Source organism: Taudactylus pleione, unplaced genomic scaffold, assembly GCF_031769625.1.
Source record: "Taudactylus pleione unplaced genomic scaffold, aTauple2 ptg000341l, whole genome shotgun sequence".
NCBI lineage: Eukaryota > Metazoa > Chordata > Amphibia > Anura > Myobatrachidae > Taudactylus > Taudactylus pleione.
The window spans coordinates 671657-696500 of NW_028284742.1; the positions used below are offsets into that span (position 1 = coordinate 671657).

Genomic DNA, 24844 nt, shown 5'->3' on the forward strand with positions numbered 1-24844 from the left:
ATTAACTTTTATTAGACATATAAAAAGATAGTATTATTGGGTCTCAAGCTGGTGAACAAGCTAATGGTAGTACAAAAACTACCTAAGGACGATATGCACAAAACATAAATCAGACAACATATAATTTAAAAGTAATATTACAATTATGAAGCAAAGTGGTGTAGTTGGCGTAGATCCTACAATCTCAGGGACAAATTGGTTAAGAGCCACCTTGTAAACAACCCAAGAAGACAAACTAAACTCAGAGGAACTTTCCCTTGCGGCAGGTGTAAAGCCTGCGAATACATCATTAAAAAAGATAAGGTTATTGATAGATATGGCCGGAACATCAACTTAAGACAGTTTATCAATTGTGATGCCATGGGGGTTATATACTGCCTGGAGTGCAGTTGTAACCTCAAATACATAGCAATGACGAGACGCATTTTTAAACAGAGGATTTTAGAACATGCAGGGAACATTAAAAATGCGAGACAGGATACCGCAAAAATGAAGAAATTGACTTCAGTCGCCAGACATTTTTTGAAACATCATAATGGGACAACCTAGGACCTCAAAGTGTTCGGATTAGAACACGTCAGATTAGGTGTTCGAGGCGGCAATTTAACAAAGGTATTACTACAACGTGAAAGTGAGTGGACTTTTAGGCTTAATACTGTAAGTCCTAATGGACTTAATGAAATGATCAATTACAGTGCATTTCTATAAATATAGTTACCTTGATGAATACGTTCTTCTATAGTTACATTTCTTGTTTTCCACTTATTTTGATTATAACGAGGCAGATAAAGTGTGAAACTTGGCACACCATGATAAGGTTATATCACAGACTTGGTTTTATCATGACTTTCATTACCATTTTTAATGATTTTCAATGTTATTACACATGTTCACAGCCTTTATAGTTAGAGCATCATTCATAATTTTCATCACATCTCATTTCACTTATTACCATACTATCTTTATTGTTGTTATCAATACTATTATTGTTATCATCATTATTTTTAGTAATATTTTTATTCATATATATTTTTAATTTTACGTTCTATATATTATCACTATTTCACTTCTTCGTATCCTATTTCATTTTAGTCTATCACATAGGGATGGAATCATCCCTATATATACTCATTCTTTTCAATATCACTCACAGTTTTATTTTTACTTTTATTATTTTTTCATATTATTATTATTATTACTACCATTATTTATATTTATAATTATTTTTATTTTTATTTTATTTTACTTGATTGTCACAACTTTACTTATATTCATCTCTCGCGATAATAGCCATTATTTATTACTTCAGGCTATTATTCACACTGTCAATTTATCTTGCTATTTATTTATCAAAATTCTTTCCCTTATGCAGCAATATCAGATCCTTTTCTCTATGCAGCAATCTTTGCTTTGAGGCAACTTGGCTGCATTGGTTTACTTTGTTTTATTTTAACTTATTTTAGCATATATCTACACAATTAATGTCAAGCTAACTAATATAAGGTCCACATGTAACTAACTACCTATCCTATTTGAGTCTGCTCTTATGCAGCAATCGCTGCATCTTCATTATTTAATTTGTCATTCCTTACTGTCATCCCCTGAACGTTACCCTGCTTCATTTACCCAGACACACCTCCCGATGACTCAGACCCTCCCTCCCACAAATGGCCAATAGAGAGAGAGCTTCCTTTTCACCCATGAACAAGGTCAATACATTTGATCAACGGGGCACTCGCCCTCCGATTGGTTGTTACACAGGACATAGAGCACCTGTGTTCTCTCACTAGCCGGCATCTGACTGATGAAGCACATGTGAAACGCGCGTCTCAGACCCGCTGATCCCGCTGTGCACAAGCGGGATTCAGACAAGCAGCACACTACTCAGCTCTCTCAGTGGTGGATCCTCTCCCTGTGTATGCTGGCTCTATACGAGCACCCAGGTACCTGTTCTCCTGATTCTGGCGTGTGTAGTGACTATTTTCTGCAGAGGTGATTGCATGACTCTGCAATGCCTTCGGGTAACAGAGCCTCACTTACCCTGTATTAGCCACACCATTGCCTCACTTATCCTTTTTCTATCACTGCACACGCGACTTGCGCTTCCCACCACTCACCAAAACCTGTTGGTATGTGAGTGGCAGCAACGCAGATCCCGATTTGGTGCTGTGTTAATATTCTATTACTATTATCTTTTATAGGCACTCTCATTAGAGTCCGGTCATCAGTGGCTCCTGCACTATATATACTATATATACATATATATGTCTGTACATCAGGACCTACTTATCAACCTGACCTAAATGCAGATGCCAATTTTCTTATTTTCTCAACCCTGGGTAAATACGGCAGTACGCTCACGTGCCATTCAATGATACATTATAATGGCATGCAGCAGCTGCAGCTGTGTTGTCCCATAAGGGAGTAGCATATTTTCATTTATGTCATTCTCCCTTTTTCTATTTACACTACTGTACCTGGGTTCTATATACAGTGGGGAGGTAACCTACCTCTGACTGTTGGCTTATTATGCTGTGTAATTAATATCTGTATATATATAGAAATGTTTGTTATATACAGCATAATCAAATTTAATTGAGCTTATTTCAGTATATATAAATTGTTTTTGTGTGTGTCTGCTTTGATTTTGGATTGGCCACTGTGTCACTATTTCAACATCCAGTCATTGCATTATATTACCTGATTGATGCTTTAAAATATTCCCAGCACAATTTATCCTATTTTTTGATTTCTCATATATGCCGTGTTTTTACACGGGACTATCTAATCTGGTTTTTGCAATTTATATGATTGACCATTGTGTCATTATTTCAATATTCAGCCATTGCATTATATTACTTGATTGATGCTTTAAAATATTCTAAGCATAATTTATTCAACTGTTGATTTTTCATCTATGCTGTGTTATATACGGGACCATGTAATCAGGTTTTTTGCAATTTATATCCAGATATATTAGCAGCAACCTATATTACCATCTATGTTTGTGCTTATATCTGTGATTATCCTCCTTTTGGTAATATTTCACTTTGCTTCATAATTGTAATATTACTTTTAAATTATATGTTGTCTGATTTATGTTTTGTGCATATCGTCCTTAGGTAGTTTTTGTACTACCATTAGCTTGTTCACCAGCTTGAGACCCAATAATACTATCTTTTTATATGTCTAATAAAAGTTAATTTTTAATTTTCAACAATTGATATAAGAGTGCCTCCAAAAAAGAGAGTTTTTCTTTCTCTTTTCTCTTGACTTTTATAAGCTTTTATAATACCCAAGTACTTGATAACCTTGCAATGGTTCATAATGACTAGCTCTGTTGGTACAATTTATTTCTTATATTTAACTTTTTTCACCAATACAATGATTAATGTGTTAGGTGTCTTTAAGTGTTTTACAAACAACTGTTTCAATATGCGTCATTCACTAAAGCTTTCACAAAACATACATACCTAAAATTATTTCTCTTTCCAGTTCTTCTACTGAAGTCATCTCTTTGTTACCTTCAGCTCCCTGCTCCACCCATCCCATCCTCTTTTCCTGTTTTTTACTTTGCCATCCATTTAACTTCCAAAACTCAATCCAGGAAATCACCTCCCATCAGGCTACCCTGACCTCAACCCCTTCTTTCTTCTTCAGCCTTTCACAATTATTCCCCTCAATCCAGCCCAGCCTGTCTTCCTCCTCTCCAGTCTCTACATAGGAATTCAGGGCTTAGGTAGTTTTTGTACTACCATTAGCTTGTTCACCAGCTTGAGACCCAATAATACTATCTTTTTATATGACTAATAAAAGTTAATTTTTAATTTTCAACAATTGATATAAGAGTGCCTCCAAAAAAGAGAGTTTTTTCTTTCTCTTTTCTCTTGACAAGTAATTTGATACTCTCTAGGGGAGCACCTCCACGTGAGAGACATATATATATATATGATTCTTTCATATACCCAGTAGTTGGGTGTATCATGTTTATTGTGTATTATTGATATCATTTGCCTATTTGTACCTATATCTAAATCCTGTGCTCAAAATACATTTCCCCATTTCCCCTTTTCCCTGGTTTATTGAGAAAAGCTTATAAATGTAACTTTTCAGCTTGACCAAATAACTTTTTCGTGTAAATAGCTTGACCAATAGTATCATGCCGCAGTATTCAGAGAAATGCAAAAATAGTCATACTGTACATTTTAGCATAAGAATGAGTGGAATGGTAACTATTCATTCAGTCATAGTCACTTGGAAGCCATCCTGTAAAATCTAAGAAGATATATAATATTCATAAGCAAGCTTACCTACCTTTACACTTATACTTGCATGTGTCTATTGATTGCCACTACTATTCTTTCTTATTTACACTTGGATAATTCTGTTTTATTTTGGACAAAGAAGGAACCCTGGGACTTACAAATGACTTACATTACACTACATTATAAGGGCAGGGTTAGTACAGCTGAATAGGGAGTGCTTTTGCCTTCTATGTTCTGTCTGTAGCTTCATTTCAAATTAATCAAATCTGTTTTTATCTTACTTTTCCGAGATAGGAATCGAGGGCAAGAGGTGACTCTGGTAGACCGTTTAGGCATACCTCCCAACATTTACAAATCAGGACAAAATGCTTGCTGAGTTTCATAGTTGTCATCATCAGGGTGCACTTGCACCAGATTACATTTGGCACAAAAGATCTGTCTATAAACAGACATACAGTATTTACACTTCTAACCTCCTCTGCATAGAAGGCAATTCCATTGACACGCTCTCACTGGACAATGCCTTTGGGAACACCCTGTTAAAACCCTGTTACGCTTACTCGGTCACAAATGGAGGTAGAAGTTAAATGCATACAATTTTGCATCACTTGTAGTTGCGGTTGCTTGTGTCTGGAGCAGTGTAAATACACACAATATAAGTACTGCAAACAGGGATATGTTCAGCTTTGCATTGGCCCCTTAATATAAAACACTTTCAATAATGTTTCTAGATGCATTAATATAGATGTAATTGTTGTCTCCATGGATTTTGCAATGGCCCCTGAAATTGAACTGTTGTATACCTCTATAGGTGTGATTCAGAAAGTCATCACTGATACAGCAGAATACTTTGTCCAACTGTGCCATTCTATGTAGTGTGCATGTGCAGAGATATGTATTTATCATTTGCTCAGAAGAACAATTCAATAGAATGATTAAGGCTGTACTGTGACTCGTTTGGAAATAACATGATAATAGGGCCCAGGTCAGATAGCTTCTGATTAACACTCCAAGATTCACACTGTAGGAATTATCTGAGGAGGCCCTGGCCTAACAAGGGTTGCTGCTCTGCTTCTCAGCCTCCAATGTATCTAAAAGCCGTATGTGCATATATATATATATATATATATATATATATTAGGGGTGAGCGGGTTCGGATTTCTGAAATCCGAACCCCCCCGAGCCCCCCGATCCGAGGCCGATCCGAGTCAGGCTCGACTTTTCCCACCTGACTCGGATCTCAAATCGAGGCAAAAAGTCATCATCCCGCCTTTCGGGTCTCGCGGGTTTTGGATCCTATATAAGGTACCCGCGTCGGCGCCATTTTCTCACTCGGCTGTGGACAGTGAAGAGGGAGGGTGGGAGTTAGGGCTGGCTGGGCTGTGTAGTGTAGTGCAGAGTAGTGTTGTGCTGTGCTGCGCTGTGCTGCTGTTGTCCATAGGGGCTGTGTCCACTACTTCAAAGTCCATAGGGGCTGGCTGGACTGTGTTGTGCAGTCAGTTGTCCATAGGGGCTGTGTCAACTCCAAAGTCCTGTGCAGTGTCCCAGTCCTAAAGGGGTGCTGTAGTGTTGTCCAGGGGGTGCTCTGTCCATCAGGGGTGCTCCCCCCAAGTGCTAATTTTTTTTAAATTTTTTCTGTGTTTGTGAATTGTGTGCGCAGTAGCCGCATGTGCATCAACAAAGAAGTGCCAAGTTCGCGCCTGTGTCATAAGTAAAGGGCCGGCTGGCTTAACCGTTAAAGGGTGCTGTAACCCCCAAAGTACACTCCAAACCAAATAAAAAAATATTTTCTGTGTTTGTGAATTGTGAGCGCAGTAGCCGCATGTGCATCAACAAAGTAGTGCCAAGCGTGCGCCTGTGTCATAAGTAAAGGGTCAGCTGGCTTGACCGTTAAAGGGTGCTGTAACCCCCAAAGTACACTCCAAACCAAATAAAAAAATATTTTCTGTGTTAGTGAATTGTGTGCAAAGTAGCCGCACGTGTATCAACAAAGTAGTGCCAAGCGTGCGCCTGTGTCATAAGTAAAGGGCCGGCTGGCTTGACCATTAAAGGGTGCTGTAACCCCAAAAGTACACTCCAAACCAAATAAAAAAATGTTTTCTGTGTTTGTGAATTGTGCGCGCAGTAGCCGCACGTGCATCAACAAAGTAGTGCCAAGCGTGCGCCTGTGTCATAAGTAAAGGGCCGGCAGGCTTGACCGTTAAAGGGTGCTGTAACCCCCAAAGTACACTCCAAACCAAATAAAAAAATATTTTCTGTGTTTGTGAATTGTGTGCGCAGTAGCCGCACGTGCATCAACAAAGTAGTGCAAAGCGTGCGCCTGTGTCATAAGTAAAGGGCCGGCTGGCTTGACCGTTAAAGGGTGCTGTAACCCCCAAAGTACACTCCAAACCAAATAAAAAAATATTTTCTGTGTTTGTGAATTGTGTGCGCAGTAGCCGCACGTGCATCAACAAAGTAGTGCCAAGCGTGCGCCTGTGTCATAAGTAAAGTGCCGGCTAGCTTGATCGTTAAAGGGTGCTTTAACCCCCAAAGTACACTCCAAACCAAATATGAAAATATTTTCTGTGTTTGTGAATTGTGTGCAAAGTAGCCGCACGTGTATCAACAAAGTAGTGCCAAGCGTGCACCTGTGTCATAGGTAAAGGGCCGGCTGGCTTGACCGTTAAAGGGTGCTGTAACCCCCAAAGTACACTCCAAACCAAATAAAAAAATATTTTCTGTGTTTGTGAATTGTGAGCGCAGTAGCCGCACGTGCATCAACAAAGTAGTGCCAAGCGTGCGCCTGTGTCATAAGTAAAGGGCCGTCTGGCTTGACCGTTAAAGGGTGCTGTAACCCCCAAACTACACTCCAAACCAAATAAAAAAATATTTTCTGTGTTTGTGAATTGTGTGCGCAGTAGCCGCACGTGCATCAACAAAGTAGTGCCAAGCGTGCGCCTGTGTCATAAGTAAAGGGCCGGCAGGCTTGACCGTTAAAGGGTGCTGTAACCCCCAGAGTACACTCCAATCCAAATAAAAAAATGTTTTCTGTGTTTGTGAATTGTGTGCGCAGTAGCCGCATGTGCATCAACAAAGTAGTGCCAAGCGTGCGCCTGTGTCATAAGTAAAGGGACGGCTGGCTTGACCGTTAAAGGGTGCTGTAACCCCCAAAGTACTCTCCAAACCAAATAAAAAAATATTTCTGTGTTTGCGAATTGTGTGCGCAGTAGCCGCACATGCATCAACAAAGTAGTGCCAAGCGTGCGCCTGTGTCCCATAAATAAAGGGACGGCTGGATTGACCGCTTAAGGGTTCTGTAACCCCCAAAGGGCACTCCAAACAAAATGAAAAAAAAAATTATGTGTTTGTGAATTGTGTGCACTGTGGCTGCACGTGCATCAACAAAGGAACAGCGCCAAGCGTGCGCCTGTGTCCCATAAGTAAAGGGCCGGCTGGCTCATTTCTTAAAGGGTAGTGTAACCCACAAAGTACACTAGTCTCCAACAAAAATAAAAAATTATTTTCTGTGTTTGTGTGCGCCTTAGCCGCACGTATATATCAATATAACATAAATGGAGGACCAAACTTTCTCCGATAATAATAAAATAGGGAAAGATCAAGAACCACTTCCTCCTAGTGCTGAAGCTGCTGCCACTAGTCATGACACAGACGATAACATGCCATCAACGTCGTCTGCCAAGGCCGATGCCCAATGTCATAGTAGAGGGCACATGCAATCCCAAATGACAAAGTTCAGGAAAATTACCTTAAAAAAAAACATTTCAATCATCTGAAGAGAAACGTAAACTTGCCAATATGCCATTTATGACATGGAGTGGCAAGGAACAGCTAAGGTCTTTCCCTATGTTCATGACTAGTGGTTCAGCTTCACATGACGATGGAAGCCCTCCTCCCGCTAAAAAAATCAAACGAGTTAAGCTGGCAAAAGCACAGCGAAGAACTGTGCGTTCTAAGAAAATATCACAAATCCCCAAGGAGAGTCCAAGTGTGGTGGCGGTTGCGATGCCTGACCTTCCCAGCACTGGACGGGAAGAGGTGGCTCTTTCCACCATTTGCACGCCCCCTGCAAGTGCTGAAAGGAGCACCCACAGTCCACTTGCTGATATGCAAATTGAAGATGTCACTGTTGAAGTACAACAGGATGATGATACTGGTGTAGCTGGTGCTGAAGAGGAAGTTGGCGAGGAGGATTCTGATGGTGATGTGGTTTGTTTAAATCAGGCTCCACGGGAGACAGTTGTTGTCCGTGGGATGAAAAAGCCCATCACGGTAATGCCTGGGCAGAAGACCAAACATTCCACCTCTTTGGTCTGGCAATATTTCTATCCAAATCCGGACAACAACTGTCTTGCCATATGTACCATATGTAAAGGTGAAATAAGTAGGGGTAGGGACGTTAACCACCTAGGAACATCCTCCCTTATACGGCACCTGCAGCGCGTTCATAAAAAGACCGTAAGCAGTCCAGGGACACCTAAATCCCTTTTTCCTGTTTTATCCAAGGAATCGGTGGATGAGGAGGATGAGGACAACATCTTGCCTCCATAGAGCCAGTTTGTGCAGGGACACATTAATTGCCAGCTTGTTTTGTGGGGGCCCAAACGAACCAATCATTTCTGCCACAGTTGTGTGGCAGACCCTGGCGCTGAAATGATTGGTTTGTTAAAGTGTGCATTTACTATTTATACAACCATAAGGGTGGATGGGAGGGCCCAAGGACAATTCCATCTTGCACCTCTTTTTTTTCTTTGCAGTATGTACTGTTTGGGGCCTAGTTTTTCAAACTGCCATCCTGTCTGCCACTGCAGTGTCACTCCTAGATGGGCCACGTGTTTGTGCCGCCCACTTGTGTCGCTTAGCATAGTCATGCAGCTACCTCGGTGCAACCTTTTGGCCATAAAAACAAGATTGTGAGGTGTGAGGTGTTCAGAATAGCCTGGAAATTAGTGGAAATGAAGGTTATTGAGGTTAATAATTGAATAGGAGCATAAAAACCAACAAATTCTGTGATTTTAGCTGTTTTTATGCTTTTTTAAAAAAAAATACAGATCCAAAACACAAAACCCAGAACCCAAAACACGGAAGGGTGGTTTTGGCAAAACCAATCCAGATCCAAAACACGAAGAAAGATCCAAATCCAAAACCAAAACACGAAAAGTGGCCGGTGCACACCCCTAATATATATATATATATATATATATATATATATATATATATATATAATATTCCCATAGCTACAGTATCACACTCTCACTTGTAGAGGGACATGTTATATTTGTAAAATGCCTCTTTGTCATAAGCCATTCATACTGTACATCCAGCTTGTTTTATCAACAGAGATGAATCTTATTCTCGCTGATTATTACATCAGTGGAACAAAAACAACTGTATCTCTTCTTCCTTATACTGTCGTACATTATTTGTATATAAAATGCAAAACAAATGTCATACTATTTAATAAATCTTTACATAATGTAACTATAGAATACTGTTCAAGGTCAAAAAATTTCAACAATACATTTCTATAAAATTCAGATTTTCACTAAAACATAAAAGTAGTAAAAACTCACCAAGGAATCTGACAGTTCTCCTCACCAGTGGATTAATATAGCAACAGTCTCCAGTTAAAAGAGTTTTTTCCTGGTTCTCAAAATCTCTCGTTGCTACCTGCAGACAAAACACTACAGTTTCTCCAACGATTATCTAAATAGGAAACATAAAAAAACATATTTTTAGAAAACAAGTAAACAACATTTAATGGGCAGATTGCATGATATTTTCAGTATTTTCCCATTGTACCTTCTTCAAGAATTATATATATTTCTGTCTGCATCTTCAACTAAAATTGACATCCAGATTTATATCTGATAGTCATCAAAGAAGAAATAATGCACCTAATAATAGTAATACAGTATCATTATACATTATAATGGCATTTACTGTAGTTATTGTAGTTATAAATATGAATCCTTATGCTGTTTTCGCTTATAAAACAACATCAAAAAAGTTAGGGTCTCTCTAAGAATGTGTGTATGTTTTTTTTTTTCATGAAATGTTTCTATTTTTTTCTAAATTGTTTTCAACAATTTTTTATTTTTATACTGCTTTATTTTTTATTTTTATACTGCTTTATTTTTATACTGTATTTTTTTTATTTTTATACTGCTTTATTTTTTATTTTTATACTGCTTTATTTTTATACTGCTTTATTTTTTGTATCAAATTTCAGCATTGGTTGTATTGTAAAATCATATTACTTTTATTTTATAAGTTTGGTTGCATGTTTGTTAGCTGAATATATTACACTGGGGTGGGAATCTGGGGGTATGATATCTGAAGTGACATACTGTATAAAGGATAATTATAAGGCAACGTAGTGTTTTGCTATTTGTGGTAGTCTTTAGCCACATACAATGGAGGCTTGTGTTCCACTGTGTAACTCAAACAGTGGCACTGAAAGTTTATATGTACTTCTGTAATACAAACAGTGTAAGATGCACTGGGAACGTACTGTATATGAATGATTTTGAAATGCGATTGTCTATTCCAAATGGATCTTGGGTTATGTATTTTTGGTTACTTTGTGACAATGGGGGATATGTATCAAGCCCTGGAGAGATAAAGTGGAGAGGGATACAGTACCAATCACCTCCTGACATTTTACAGTCAATTAGGAGCTGATTCGTTGGCACTATATTTCTCTCCACTTTAACTCTCTCCAAGGCTTGATTAAAAATAAAATAAAATATATATATGGGGTTTAAAGTTCGATTTGGAGGCAAAATGGTTTTTATAAAGTTTCCCCTCTGTGATATCTGTTTTTATTGCCCATATCACCTGCACTTGTCATTGTTTGTCTTTTTAGATAAGGTTTTTAATGTTTTAACATTGTGTGTATTTTAACCTATTGTATTTTTATATATAGAAATGGATTTCCTGGCACTTGACACTTTATACAACCAATAACTTCACTAACCGTCACCAAAGTATAAGCTATGTGACCGGGAATCCGCACTTTTCTGAGAGAATGGAGGGCTCCACCACTACACATCTTATAAATTAAAGTGGGAATGTAAAAAAAGCGGATCGCTTGGACATTTTCCAAAGTCCGGATACATGAGAGCCGTGTCCCGGTTACCTTTGTGACAAAAAAGGAGGAAACAGATGCTGTTTAGGCGTTTTCCAATAGGCCTGACACCGCAAGTGGTCATGGGACTTGTAGTTGATTATTGTATAGGACCTAGAGGTGTAAGCGCCACAGTGATTGAGTATAAAAGACGTAATAGGGACGAGGGGAACTATTCTACACTTGAACTACACCTTGAAAAAGACCTTAGTAAAGGATCGAAATGAGTCGGTGCTGAAGCGGGGACCCCAACCGGATGACAGATACCGGTGGACGGAGACCTTGTATCCTGCCCATTGCCCAGGAGATATGCCAGGTTATATTATCCACACATGTAATTAAGAACTGACCATTGTCAGCTCTTTCCATCTAGCCGATAATTGCTGCCATTCAGCTGTTGGGGGTTACCTGCAATCTTTCTTGTTTTATGTATTTTATCTGCTGATACTCTTTATTAAAATTGTACTTCACTATGTACATTTTTTCTCATTTTGAGCTTTTGATATGGAGATATGGTGATACGTCTATGAGGAGAAATTACCTGAAAATTGAGATCCATATGGTGGAAAGATACTGAATAAGGACATCATACAAACCTGCTGTGCCTATTTCTTTTCTTTTTGATACATCTTCCCCCCATGTACCAGCCACTTAGCCTGCTTACAACATGGGTAGCATTCCATTGTGGAACGCTAACCATATTGTTTATGATTGTGATTGTCATCATAATCAGGGCATATTTTACACAGACACCCACAAGGGGCATGCTTCCTGACAGGGGCATATGTATCTCTCTTCTGGGGGTCAATCCAATTATCCATGATGATCTTGAGGGTGCGAGTCATCATAGCAACAGCCACGCTTTATGGCAGCCCGAACTTGCATAAAAGTGCTTGCAGCCCCATAGGGCTTTGAGCAAAATTGTGTGAGATTTTCAAGCTCAGATCTGGCCGCAATGGGTGTGAGATGCTGTGCCGTTGCCTGCATTTTAACATTGTGGCAACAGCAAATCGCACCCTTCACGGCTAATTGGATTGAGCCCCTGGTCTGTGTGGGATATTTTTGCATAAACATGCCCATGCTGGACTCAGCCAATTACATAGCCTTCTGTTACACCTTTCTAGGCATACGTATGTGTAAGTGCAAATGCATCCAATTCTACATTGCAAGAAAGTGCAATCTGCACCAAAACTTGTGCTTTAGGCCATCTCTACATCAGCACCATTGTATACAGTATACATAACTCAATATTTAGCTACTCCTCTATTTACTCACAACAAATGTTGTGCTTACTCGGCTGTGTTTACATACAAAATCATGATGGGGTCCCTAGCATGCTACTTATTTAACACACCAATTAAATATAAAATCCTGTCATCTATTAAATATGTTATTTTGATGAGATAATCATCCTGTATAGCCTATGGAGTGTTTTGCCTTTACTAATTAATATAAATGGTACTGTACAACACAAGTGAGCAGACTGATTAATATAAATGACACAGCACAACAGAAGTGAGCTAGCTGATTACTGTAAATGATGCTGAATAACACAAGTGAATAGGCTATTTATTCATTAAGAAAAAAACACACTGATTGAGACTGTGCTTCTTAACTCTGATTCTAATCTAGCGCTGAACCTGCCAAAAACATTTTTTTTCTTAAATTAACTTAACAATTAAAGTAAAAAATAACCCTGGAATAATGCATTTGCTTTGAATATGGATAGTATTATACACTCAGTGGCCTGTTTATTAGGAATACTTGTGGCATGTGGCAGCAACTGAATGCACATAAAACATGCATGAAGAGGTTCAGTTGTTGTTCAGACTAAATACCAGAATGACAAATGTGATTTAAGCAACTTTGACCATGAAATGAGTTCCAGTTGGGATGTTTTGACTATCTCAAGCACTGATTATCTCCTGGGATTCACACACAACAGTCTCTAGAGTTTGCAGAGAATTGTGCAAAATGTACAAAAACATCCAGTTAGTAGCAGATCTGTGGGTGAAAATGCATCAGTAATGAAAGTGTTCATAGTAGAATGGCCAGACTAGATTAAGTTGACTGGAAGGTGACATTAACTCAAATAACCATGGGTTAAAAGTAACAGTGGCATGCAGACGAGCATCTCAGAATGTACAATGTCAAACATTGAAGTGGATGGGCTACAGCAACTAAAGACCACACTGGATCTCACTGCTATCCGCTAAGAACTGGAAACTGAGCCAATAGTGGGAACTGGCTTACCAAAACTAGACAGATGAAAATAGGAAGCAGGTTCCATAATCTGATAATTCTCAATTTCTGCTGAGACATGCAGTTGGTAGGAGAAAGATGGTGGAAGTGGGTACAATGTCTGCCTGGGAACTTGTTCAGACTAGTGGTCCAGGTTGCCAAAAAGAAGCAGTCACATCCCAAGATGGCATGACCATGTACCTTCAGCAGATGGTGAAGCATATAAAAAGGGACCCAGTGTTCCAAAAGCACACTTCTGCTTGGTCACACCCCCTAGTAAGAAGTATAGGACTCCTGGTGGCCCACAGTAGGGTCAGCATTTGGTGTAAACAACATGAAACCCTGGATCCATCCTAGCTTGTGGCAAAGGTTCAGAATTTTGGTTGGAGTGGAACAGTGAACTGCTCTATGCCAGTTGAGCATTTTTTAAATGCCACAGCCTACCTGAGTATTGTTTCTGACCAAATGCATCCCTCTATTGCCACAATCTACCCACTTTTATCCAGCTGGATACCATGTCACAAAGCACATGTAATCGCAAAATGGTGAGATTAACATAACAAAGTCCTCACAGCCACCAGATTTCAATCCAAAAGAGCAGCTTTGTAATGTGGTGGAACCGGAGATTCACAGCATAAATGTGCAGCTGACAAATCTGCAGAAAGAGTGTGATTCCATCACTTTAACAGGGATGGGTACTTCTAAGGAATGTTTACAGCACTGTGCTGAATAAATGCCATGAAGAATTCAAACAAATTTGGGCCATAGGGGATGGGGGTTATCTGAGGTGTACCTAATAAAGTGGCCACTGAGTGTATATTCCAAATATTCAGATTTTTTTTTATAGGTGATAGAAAAATATACAAACTCAATTTTAAATAGAGTCACAATTAGCGAAAATTAACTAATCATGGGCTGATACACTAACCTAAAGAATGTGGTCAAACATCCTAAAACTACAGTTTTTGAAGATTTGTTGTGATCCCTATATGCATTAGAGTGATCCCCATTGGATAACAAAGATATCCGTGTGGCCTGCAGTTCCCATAGAATGCTAGGCAGTTGCGATGTGATGCTATGCACCAAGCTCCAGAAAGAAAAACTTTCCAGACCTTGTGCCCAATAGGTAATGCCATCTATAGATGGCGTTGCCTATAGAAGCCAATGGGCTTCTTACAATAGAATTCCTTTGTGAGGGATCACCACCTCATCAAAATTGGTTACCAAAAGCTATGAGTTTCCCTATGCATTCTTTAGTTCTTTTACTGAGTGAGTCCTCAACAAAGTTGTTGGAAAACAATGCCATGGTTCTACTGCTCTTTCTGGGAAAAAAAGCCTTATTTATTTACTGTAACCTTTTAATTCTTCCACCCTCCAATTTCAGTTTGTCCTCTTTTCCTATAAATCTTATTTCATAACAATAATGAACTTTGTTAATACCTTTGATATATGTGAAAGATTTTATCAGAAGACCTCTTCATTTCTTTCCACTCAGCTGTACTTGTTCAAATCTGGAAGTCTTGGCTGACATGTCTATGCTTTATGCCATTGGTTCTCAAACTCGGTCCTCAGGACCCCACACAGGTCACATTTTCCAGGTCACCCAGCAGGTGCACAGGTGTAGTCATTATTCACTGACACATTTTAAAAGATCCATAAGTGGAGCTAATTATTTCACTTGTGATTCTGTGAGGAGACCTGGAAAACATGCACTGTTTGGGGTCCTGAGGACCGAGTTTGAGAACCTGTAATTTATGCAATCCATGTAACTGTTTTCATGCTACTCAGATTTCACATACAAAGTCAGCAGCTTAAACAATTATAACATTGCTTTTGATAATGCACAGATTGGAGTGGGCTGTTAGTTTACCCAGGTAGCCAAATTTTCTGTATCTACAGAGAACTGGAGTAAAATTGTTCTAGAATGATGCCTTAGCAAACAGTTGTTACTTGGTGTGCCACTAGTACTGTTGATTTCAACCCACATTGTAGCTGTTTCTGTTTATATGTTAAGAGCATAATAATGCGTCCATATTCTGTACATTTACCTAAAAAAAAAGCTTAGGAATGTGTCTTCTTTGTTGATACATTTATAGTAGCAAATAAAGGACAAAAAACAGGGTCTGTGTGCCTCAAATGAGCAAAAAGTTAATTGAATTGGACGAATATGGACTTGTACCATTTACATGTGAGGGGTTGAGGACATTTTGCGGAGTTCAAGTTATCTTAATTTGTTGTGGTTTAATGTGGTTGCATTTGCGCTTTGCACTCAATATGTGAACAAAGTAGAAATTACGTAATACAAATCTAGCAAATATGATTCATTAAGGAGACAACACCGTTTATCTTCAGACTTCCCCCACGTTGTATTGTAGGTAAGCAGTGCTTTGACATGACATTGCTCTCTTTGACCCAGTGTGCATAAGTAGTACTCAGCTATTACATTAACCCTGTTTTTTAAAAAAACACAACAATGCATCTCAAGTGCTACAGTGCAGTATTCAGTCCAAATACACATGTTGTTCTCAACAGGAACTCATCCAACTGAGCATCCCAGTATGCCTATATTTTCAACACAGTGAATTGTGACACCAGAATTATAGGTTTTTAATTTACAGTACATAGAAAAAAGCTAAGATTGAGTACAATTTTCTGAGCAAGTATTTAAGTGACAAGTGTACGTAACTTTTATATTGTGTAGCAGAGCAGTAACTAGACACTTTGGTGCCCTGGGCCAGAAAGAGCAATGGCGCCCCCCCCTCTCCATTTTTCAAATAGGGACATACGATACGTGACCAAAAAAGGGGTGTGGGCTCATGGGGAAGGGGCATAAGAAATCTGATCTGTCCTGTATGATGATGAAGTGGTACCGATCACGTGGTACCACTGATATCCAGGTGTCACTGCTAATACAGTGTGAATCCAATGGCTGCAATGATGATACACGTGCAAGGTGTCTGACTGCCATGTGAGAGGTGTAAGGTTTGAGTCCCAGGTATGACAGTATTTTGAAATGTGTGTGTTAAATAAAAGAGGTTGTAACAAAGGTTCTTGGAGAGGTGATGAGATGGAGGAGGAATTGGCCAGGGAGGAGATAGGGTAACAGAAAAGAAGGATTATAAACATAAAATTGACAGGTCTGAGCAGCGCCCTCTATTCTGCGGTGTCCTGTGCCATGGCATATGTCGCACCACCCTAGTTACAGCCCTGATGTGAAGCACCTAATGCAAGTTATCCTCATTGTTACTTCTGTATGTGACATAATAGACATATATATATATATATATATATATATATATATCATATTAGGTATATTCAAAGGGATATGTTTGACCAGGTATGTAGTTAACATACCTACACCCGGCATCCCGGCTGGTGTTATCCTGGTGCCGGAATGCCGCTACCCGGCCAGAAGACCGGCGGTGGAATACCGACAGTAGTGGACATCCTGACACTAGAATTCCGACAGCCGGAATGCCGATGGTAAGTATAGCTGGGCTTGTTAGAACTTAGCTATGAGGGGGGAAGGTTAGGTTTAGATGTCACCAGGGGGGTTAGAGTTAGGCTAGGGGAGGGGGAGGTTAGCGTTATGTACCCCCGGGGGGTGGGTTAGGGATAGGCACCACTGGGGGGGTAAAGGGTTAGCCACTAAGGGGGGAGGGTTAGGCACCACGGGGGCAGGGTTAGGTTTAGGCACTATCGGGGAGGGTTAGGGTTAGGGTGGGGGAGAAGGGTTAGTGTTAGGATACAGAAAAGGAGGGTTAGGGGAAGAAGGGGGGATGGTGAACATACTTACCGGACCCTTGTCGGGATCCTGAGCATTGGGATGCTGCTGTCAGTATATTGATAGCAGGCATCCTGAGTGCCAGGATTTCATACCGATTCCATTTAACCATTATAAGGCATAATTAATAAGAAGTTGCAGTGCAGAAATAAGTTGTAGAAACTGGACACTGGATTGTAACTGTAATTTTTTCTAAGATAATCAGATGTGCCATACTTTTCTGGTTCCAGAAGTACAGCATACTGACACTGGGTCCCACGTACAAAACAGGAGTATTGAGTTCTGGGTCACAGCACATTGTGTAAGGAACCATTAAATAATATTAGAAACATAGGGCTATATTTACTAAAGTGCAGGTTTTTAAAAGTGCAGATGTTGCACATAGCAAATGAGTAGATAGTTGTTTTTTGTTTACTAATAATATTGACTTAAGGAAATGGCAGATTAAAATAAACCAGGAGGAATACAGGGCCTGATTCAGAGTTATATTGCCAATTTCAAATGGAGTGATTGTTTGTAATTGCAAATGCGTCTGAGTTGCACTGCGCAAGTATTGAGGTACATTACCGTAGTCACATGCTCCAAGTCTTTATTCAGTGTCATTAACAGTCAGGGAGTCAAAGGGGAGTGTCGGCTAAAAATGCAGGCGTGTCTTCACCATTTTGGGGCATGTCACATCCTGCCTCTGCGATCCTGTGTGCAGTTAACATGGCTCCGGCATCACAGTGATGACGACCATTCTGAGTGACCACAGAATGACTGAAGTAGTCGATGTTTGCCTGATCTGCATATGTGTACACTGTTGCAGAGAGCTGCAATGGCACTGATGGGCATCTCATTACAAGTCCCAGCCGCTGTCCCATTAATATATATTCGCAAAGCCTTAGCTGAGAAAATGTCAGCTGTGGCGGCAATAGCATACAACCCTAGCGTACAACCCTAGCATACAACACTAGCATACAACCCTAGCGTACAACCCTAGCGTACAAACCTAGCATGCAACCTTAGCATACAACCCTAGCGTACACCCTAGCATATAACCCTAGCATATAACCCTAGCATACAACCCTAGCATGCAACCTTAGCATACAACCCTAGCATACATCCTAGCATATAACCCTAGCATATAACCCTAGCGTACAAACCTAGCGTACAACCCTGAATCAGGCCCATAAATTTTAAACTGGAAAATAATATAAATACAGTAGAAGTATTGATGTGATTTGTTTCTATATATAAGTCTGCAAGATTAATATGAAATATCATTGAGCATACTTGGGTACATTCTCTTATTTTTCCAGTATAGTAAGATTTGATATACATTTACAGTAATACAAAGTACATTGAAGTGGCTCCAACCCGAACACTTACATGAATAAACAAATAAATAACAGAGGGGTTAGGGCATTTAGGAGAATTAATGTTAACTAGCTTGGCCTATGCTCATAGTCTCCCTTTTTAAAGTGGAAACCAGCCCAGGCTGTATTGCTTGGGGCCGGTTGAGGATTTGACCAGGAGAATATGCTGCCTGTTGTATATTTTTTTATTTATTTATTGTCAAAATGTTCACAAACTTTTAGCTATAGATCAGCAGAATCACAATGACTGAACACAATTTTTAGGATTTCATGCAATAATCCATGTTATTTTTTGTATATTCAGAGGTTTCATACAATCCTCATTTTCACTTTTGTAGTAAATATCAACTAGTATTTGTTTGGAAATAGAGTATAATCTCCTCCTTTATTGTATCTGTAATCTATCACCTGTAAGGGATTATTGTATTGCATCTTGCTCTAAACCCATTTGTACAGCTTCATGTAAACAAAGTTGCCACCATTTACATTGATACATAGATACTAATCCTGCAAAAGTCCAATCCTTCATTCTTAAAAAAATCAAATGCTTAGAACCATGACATTTAAAATAAACAATATCACATAGCTCAAGTTGTGCAGAAGGAGGACTCCATACTGGCAATAAGATATCTCACTGGATTAATATACTGTCATGGGCGATTATATGGAAGGCAGTCTGTGCTACAGTATATTTTCAGTTTTGCTGCTAATATTGTTCACTCCTCTCTCGAATCTTCCTGTTCCTGTGAGACTGCATTCGCCAGTGTCTCTGCTATTTAAGTAAAGTTTAGTTTTTAGTAGCTAGAGAGTAACTTTTCTTCCAACTGCAAGATCTGACCTCATGCTTCATGAATCTTTATATTTAACAGTTTGTCAGGATTTTATGCAGGTCCATTAATGTATACACAGTGATCATATCCTCTGTTAAACCGCTCTTCATTGCTGTAAATAATTCTAGCTTGTACGGTCTGTCCTCATAAGGGTTTTTGCAGTTTCAGGACATCTATTTCAAAAATTAGCATCAAAAATTGCTTTATAAAAGGAAAAAATATATACTTTTCTCTCTCAAGTCTATTTAGTAGACTAAGCTCCAGAATCCTGACCACCACACTGGGACTTAATAATGCTATTTGTGTAAATTGTGTTTTCATGTTCCCAACCTCTTTGTTCAATTGCACAATTGCGTCCTTGAGCAATTTGGGGAGGGACCTTGGGTAAGTAATTCATGGCACTGTGGGCCTGATTCAGACCCACTTGCGAGCGCTGAGCGTTCGCAAGCGGGTCGATGGTGCCCTAGTGCGCATGCGCACGACGGAGGGAGCTCCGTCGTGCGCATGCGCGAGACCCGCTTAGCAACGGCCAAGCCGTCGCTATAGGTCTCGCACCAAAGGGGGCGTGCTGTCGATGGTGATTGACAGCACGCCCATTTTGGTGGGCGTGCCGGGGGCGTGGCTGCCCAGATGGAGGCGTTCACATGGGAACGCCTAACGTCTGGGGCCGGCCCCACTGACATCACTAGTGATGTCAATGGGAGTGCTTTTGGCTCTGATAGAGCCAAAAGCACTCCTGGGCTTGCGGCAGCGAGACCCTACCGCAGAGTCTCGTCACAAGCCCAATGGTCGCGATGGTCTTGACCATCGCAACCATCTTTTTGGCCGCTCGCATAAGCTGTGGGTGGTCACCCACAGCTATGAGCGCGGATAGGAGGCTGCTCCAATTTTAGGTAGGAGGGCCCTGATTCAGAGCGAGCGCTCTTGTCAGAGCGTCCAGCTCTGAATCAGGCCTTGTGTCCCCCACAGCTCCCACCTCCCGTGTCTCTATCTCAAACTACAGGCAAGTATCTTATATATGCATTTTAATCCAACAAAGTATCCTGTGCCCCTGACATGCATCAATGTATTTTATCGTAGTTGCTCGCAGCGACTATTTACTTGCAGTGTGGTTGACAGTCATGAAACATTTGGGGAGGGAGGTACAGGGGAGGAGCGGCAGAGTATGCAGGTGTGTTGTGACCATTTTGGGGATAATTAATTCCCTGCATCTGCGATCCAGTACGTAAGAAATATGACTCCAACGTCTCAATTCCCATGGCCACTCTGCGTCACTCAGGACTGCGGTAATCGAATTGTCTGCCACCGTTGCTGCGTCTTTGTACACAGGGGTGTTTGAAGAGAGGAGGGGGCCCATGTGCAGACTCAATGCGGGTCCCCTCCTCTCTCGTGCGGTGCCGTGGCTTAGTGCCAGAATCTACTGCGCATGCATGGGTCTCTGGGAAAATGGCGCCTGTGCCATTTTCCCGGGGACAGCAGTACTGCACAGGCGCAGGGTGACACAGAAAATGGCCATCGCTGTTTTCCAAGTAATTTTTGCTGCACGCTGGTATAAAACTATATGGGTGAAGGGTGTGCGTTGTGGGCCCCCTGGACTGCACCGCACACCCTGCACCCATTATAGTTATGCTCCTGTTTGAACACAAATACTTGGATTTGCAAAGGTGCCAGCAAGTGGCTCAATACATCTCCCGTCATCTGCGACATCTGCATAATTTTGCACAGCAGCTGAGTACACAGTTGCAGCATTGGCGGCATTAGTGTATAACTCTGAATCAGGACCACTGGCAAGCCACAGCTCTACATTTTGTTACTCCTGGTGCAAAAACCAACTCTATACTTGACTGTTTACTTCAAGAGTATACCTGACGCATTTGCTGCTGCTGTTTCCTACTGTACACCTGGTAATATGCTACAGTTACAGTGTGGACGCATCCTTAGATGCATCTAGCTCAGCATACTGTATGGAATTACATCTTTTTTGGACATATTTTATGGCTGTATATTTGTTTTAAAATGCATCTAAGTCTACTGTACATGAGCCCTTGTGTGTGGTGATGAGATTCCAGTAATTACAAAAATATACATGTGCATGATGCAAGTTGATCAACAGCTACTTAAATGTTATCTACAGTATGATTTTCCTTAATGAAGATTGCTAATTTGTTTACATACACTGTTTCCTTTGTAAATTTCCTTTGTAAATTGCAAATACAAAGCACTCCTACACGTTTTATGTCCACTGCTCTTTCAACAACAACATTGTGTGAGGGTGTGGGAGGAAGAACTATTGTACTACAGTATGATTCATTCCAAGAAAATTTATAAGACTGTATATACTCAAATGTATAGGATTTGTTTACATACCGATTTGAAATTTGAATATGAAATGTAAGAACAATTGTCCGAATGTCTCAAAACATATTGAAAACATTTTTGAGCCACTTCAAAATTTGTCATACCTGTTTCACATTCATTATGATCAACTGCGGCTCCTATCTGTTACCTCCGGAGGAGGAGGGGGTCTGGTCTGGTTTGTGCAGCCAGATTGAGCGCATGCACGGGATCCCGATCCCACGCATGCGCACAAATCAGGCTTCTAGGAATTGCAATTGAAGCCAGATAAGGCTTTCGTTATAACAGGGGAGTGGCTTTCCATTGGAATTGCTGTCTGGAGTGGCAGTCCCTTAGAAAACAACTCCTCTGGAACTGCCTGTCTGATTAACAGGGGATGCTTCCAATGGGAATCCACTGCCACTGCTAGGCAGTCCCTGTGGGTGGTAGATTTTAATGGTGGAGGTTGCAGTCCTACGACCCCTAGGTAAAATACGCCACTGATTATGATAACATTTAACTCTTATAAAACCTGTTTGGCATAGATGTAACAATGTACACTGACTATATTAAGACATCTAATGTGTTCGACTTTCACTTGACACTTTTCATTCCTTTCCAAAATGTAGGTTGAATCATGAATAAACCAGGCCCCTAATCACAAATAAGCCACAAACACATTGATGGTTATTAAAGCTGCTATTCAAATGCCACACCCTAAAATATACAACTTGCAACAAAATTAGGTAAGTGCTTAGTAGATAAAACAAATACAGTAAATAAACAAATATAAAAGAGTGATACCCAAAAGTATCTCAAAACTCAAAATATATTTAACAGACAACATATGCAATAAAAATATTTTCAAACTAAAAACCCATCAATGAATATTAAATACACAAATATAACAAAATACAATACAGTTAGGTTCTACTGGAATAAGTCCATTCAAGGAGAGACCACAAGGAATAAGGAGCTGAATTTAAACTGGGAACATGTATGTACTGTATGTCTCTACTCACAGTGTTCCATCAACAATATCAATAAAGCTACAAAGGAAAACCCTTAGGGTCCCATTTACCAACTTACCTTATTACCAGCGCAAGGCCGAAACTAGGATATCTGTTACCCGAAGCAAGGCAGCAATTTTGCGCCCCCTTCCTTCCTGTACCTGAAGTTTGTCCTTGCTCCTCCATAAGGCAGTGCACTACTCAGACGTCCCTGGTATAATGACTTACATTATTCCACACACCATAATGCCCATTACACATTATGCCACACACTGTAATGCATATTACCAAAGTGCCACTTACATATTTGCCCGACACCATTTTATACCCCACAGTAAGGCTTCTAATTACTTTAAAATTACCAGCTCGTTGTCAGGGGTTACATGCTCGTTGCCATGGGGTTACGTGCTCATTGCCAGGGGGTTTCATGCTCGTTGCCAGGGGGTTTCATGCTCGTTGCCAGGGGGGTAATGTACGTTGCCAGGGGGTTTATGCTTGTTGCCAGGGGTTACATGCTCATTGCCAGGGGTTACATGCTCATGGGTTACATGCTCGTTGCCAGGAGGTTTATGCTTCTTGCCATGGGGGTTTATGCTCGTTGCCAGAGAGTTACATGCTCGTTGCCAGGTGTTACATGCTTGTTGCCATGAGGTTTGTGATTCTTGCCATGGGGGTTTATGCTCATTGTCAGGGGTTACATGCTTATTGCCAGGAGTTACATGCTCGTTGCCATGGGGTTAAGCTCGTTGCCATGAGGCTTATGCTTCTTGCCATGGGGTTTACATGCTCATTGCCAAGGGTTACATGCTCGTTGCCATGAGGTTTATGTTTCTTGCCATGGGGGTTTATGCTCGTTGCCAGGGGGTATATGCTCGTTGCTAGGGGATTTCACGAGAGAAGATGCAGCTTTCAGCATCTTCTCCGGGCAGCGCCAGCGTTCCCGGTGCCGGGAACGCTGTGTGCATTGCGCTGGCCTAACAGACACTAGAGGTCCAGTAGGACCTCTAGCATCTGTCTCCTCCTAGGCGGCAGCCATTTTTGGATGGCCGTTTTCAGCAGAGTCCATTTGACCGCCGCCAAGGAGGAGACAGACACTAGAGGGCCAGTAAGGACCTCTAGCATTTGTCTCCTGTTTGGCGGCGGCAATTTTTGGATGGCCATTTTCTGAGTCTGCATCCCCCAAGCCACCTCGAGTCAGCTTTTTTCACCCCCTGCAATGCGGCACAAGGTGCACATGCACATCTAGCCCCCCCTAGTTGCAGCTCTGACCAGCGGCATATTTTGTTTAGTATTGCAGGGATACTAACACATCTGCCACTGGTATTCATCATTACTCTCCTCTCCAGCGAGGTTTAGCAAAGTCAAGCAATGATCTCCTTCCTCAGCGGCATCTCCTGCTCTGTTGCTAGCAGCCTATTGCTGCCAGCAACGGGCTTCTGTATCATGCGCATTCCGCTTTCACTTGGCGGGGACTTGGCAGTGTCTGGAAGGCTTCGCTGAAGCTAGAAAGGCTGATGCCGTGTCCTCATTGCCGGTAATGGGGACTGTATCGCTATTGCCATCTGAAGATGGCATAAGCGATACAGTGACATTGAAAGGATGACATAACCCCTTTAGTGAATGCTAAAGGGGCTATGTATAGTTGGTAAATGGAGCCCTTAGTATTGTACTTAGGAGAGATTTACCAAAGCTTAGAGAGAGCTAGGGTAGAGAAATAAAGTACCAACCAATCAGCTCCTAACTGTCTTTTTCAGGCTGTGTGTTTCTCTCTCTCTCCACGCTTTATCTCTCTCCAAGCTTTTATAAATCCCCACCTTAGTTGTTAGCTGATTCCTTGCTAGAAACAATTAGTCTCACAGAAGATTCCATTCAAAAAACATATTTAAACTTAAA

At 40.7% G+C, this 24844-nt stretch overlaps 1 protein-coding gene across 3 annotated transcripts in view; it reads right to left on the reverse strand.

The window, feature by feature from the left end:
• The window catches only part of PLPPR5 (phospholipid phosphatase related 5), a 316334-nt gene that overhangs the window by 172690 nt on the left and 118800 nt on the right, over positions 1-24844 (reverse strand). For all 3 annotated transcript variants that reach the window (XM_088443950.1, XM_088443949.1, XM_088443948.1), the window contains exon 2: positions 9839-9971. In XM_088443950.1, the coding sequence (XP_088300076.1) occupies positions 9839-9971 (133 nt within the window). The remainder of the gene's footprint in view (positions 1-9838; positions 9972-24844) is intronic.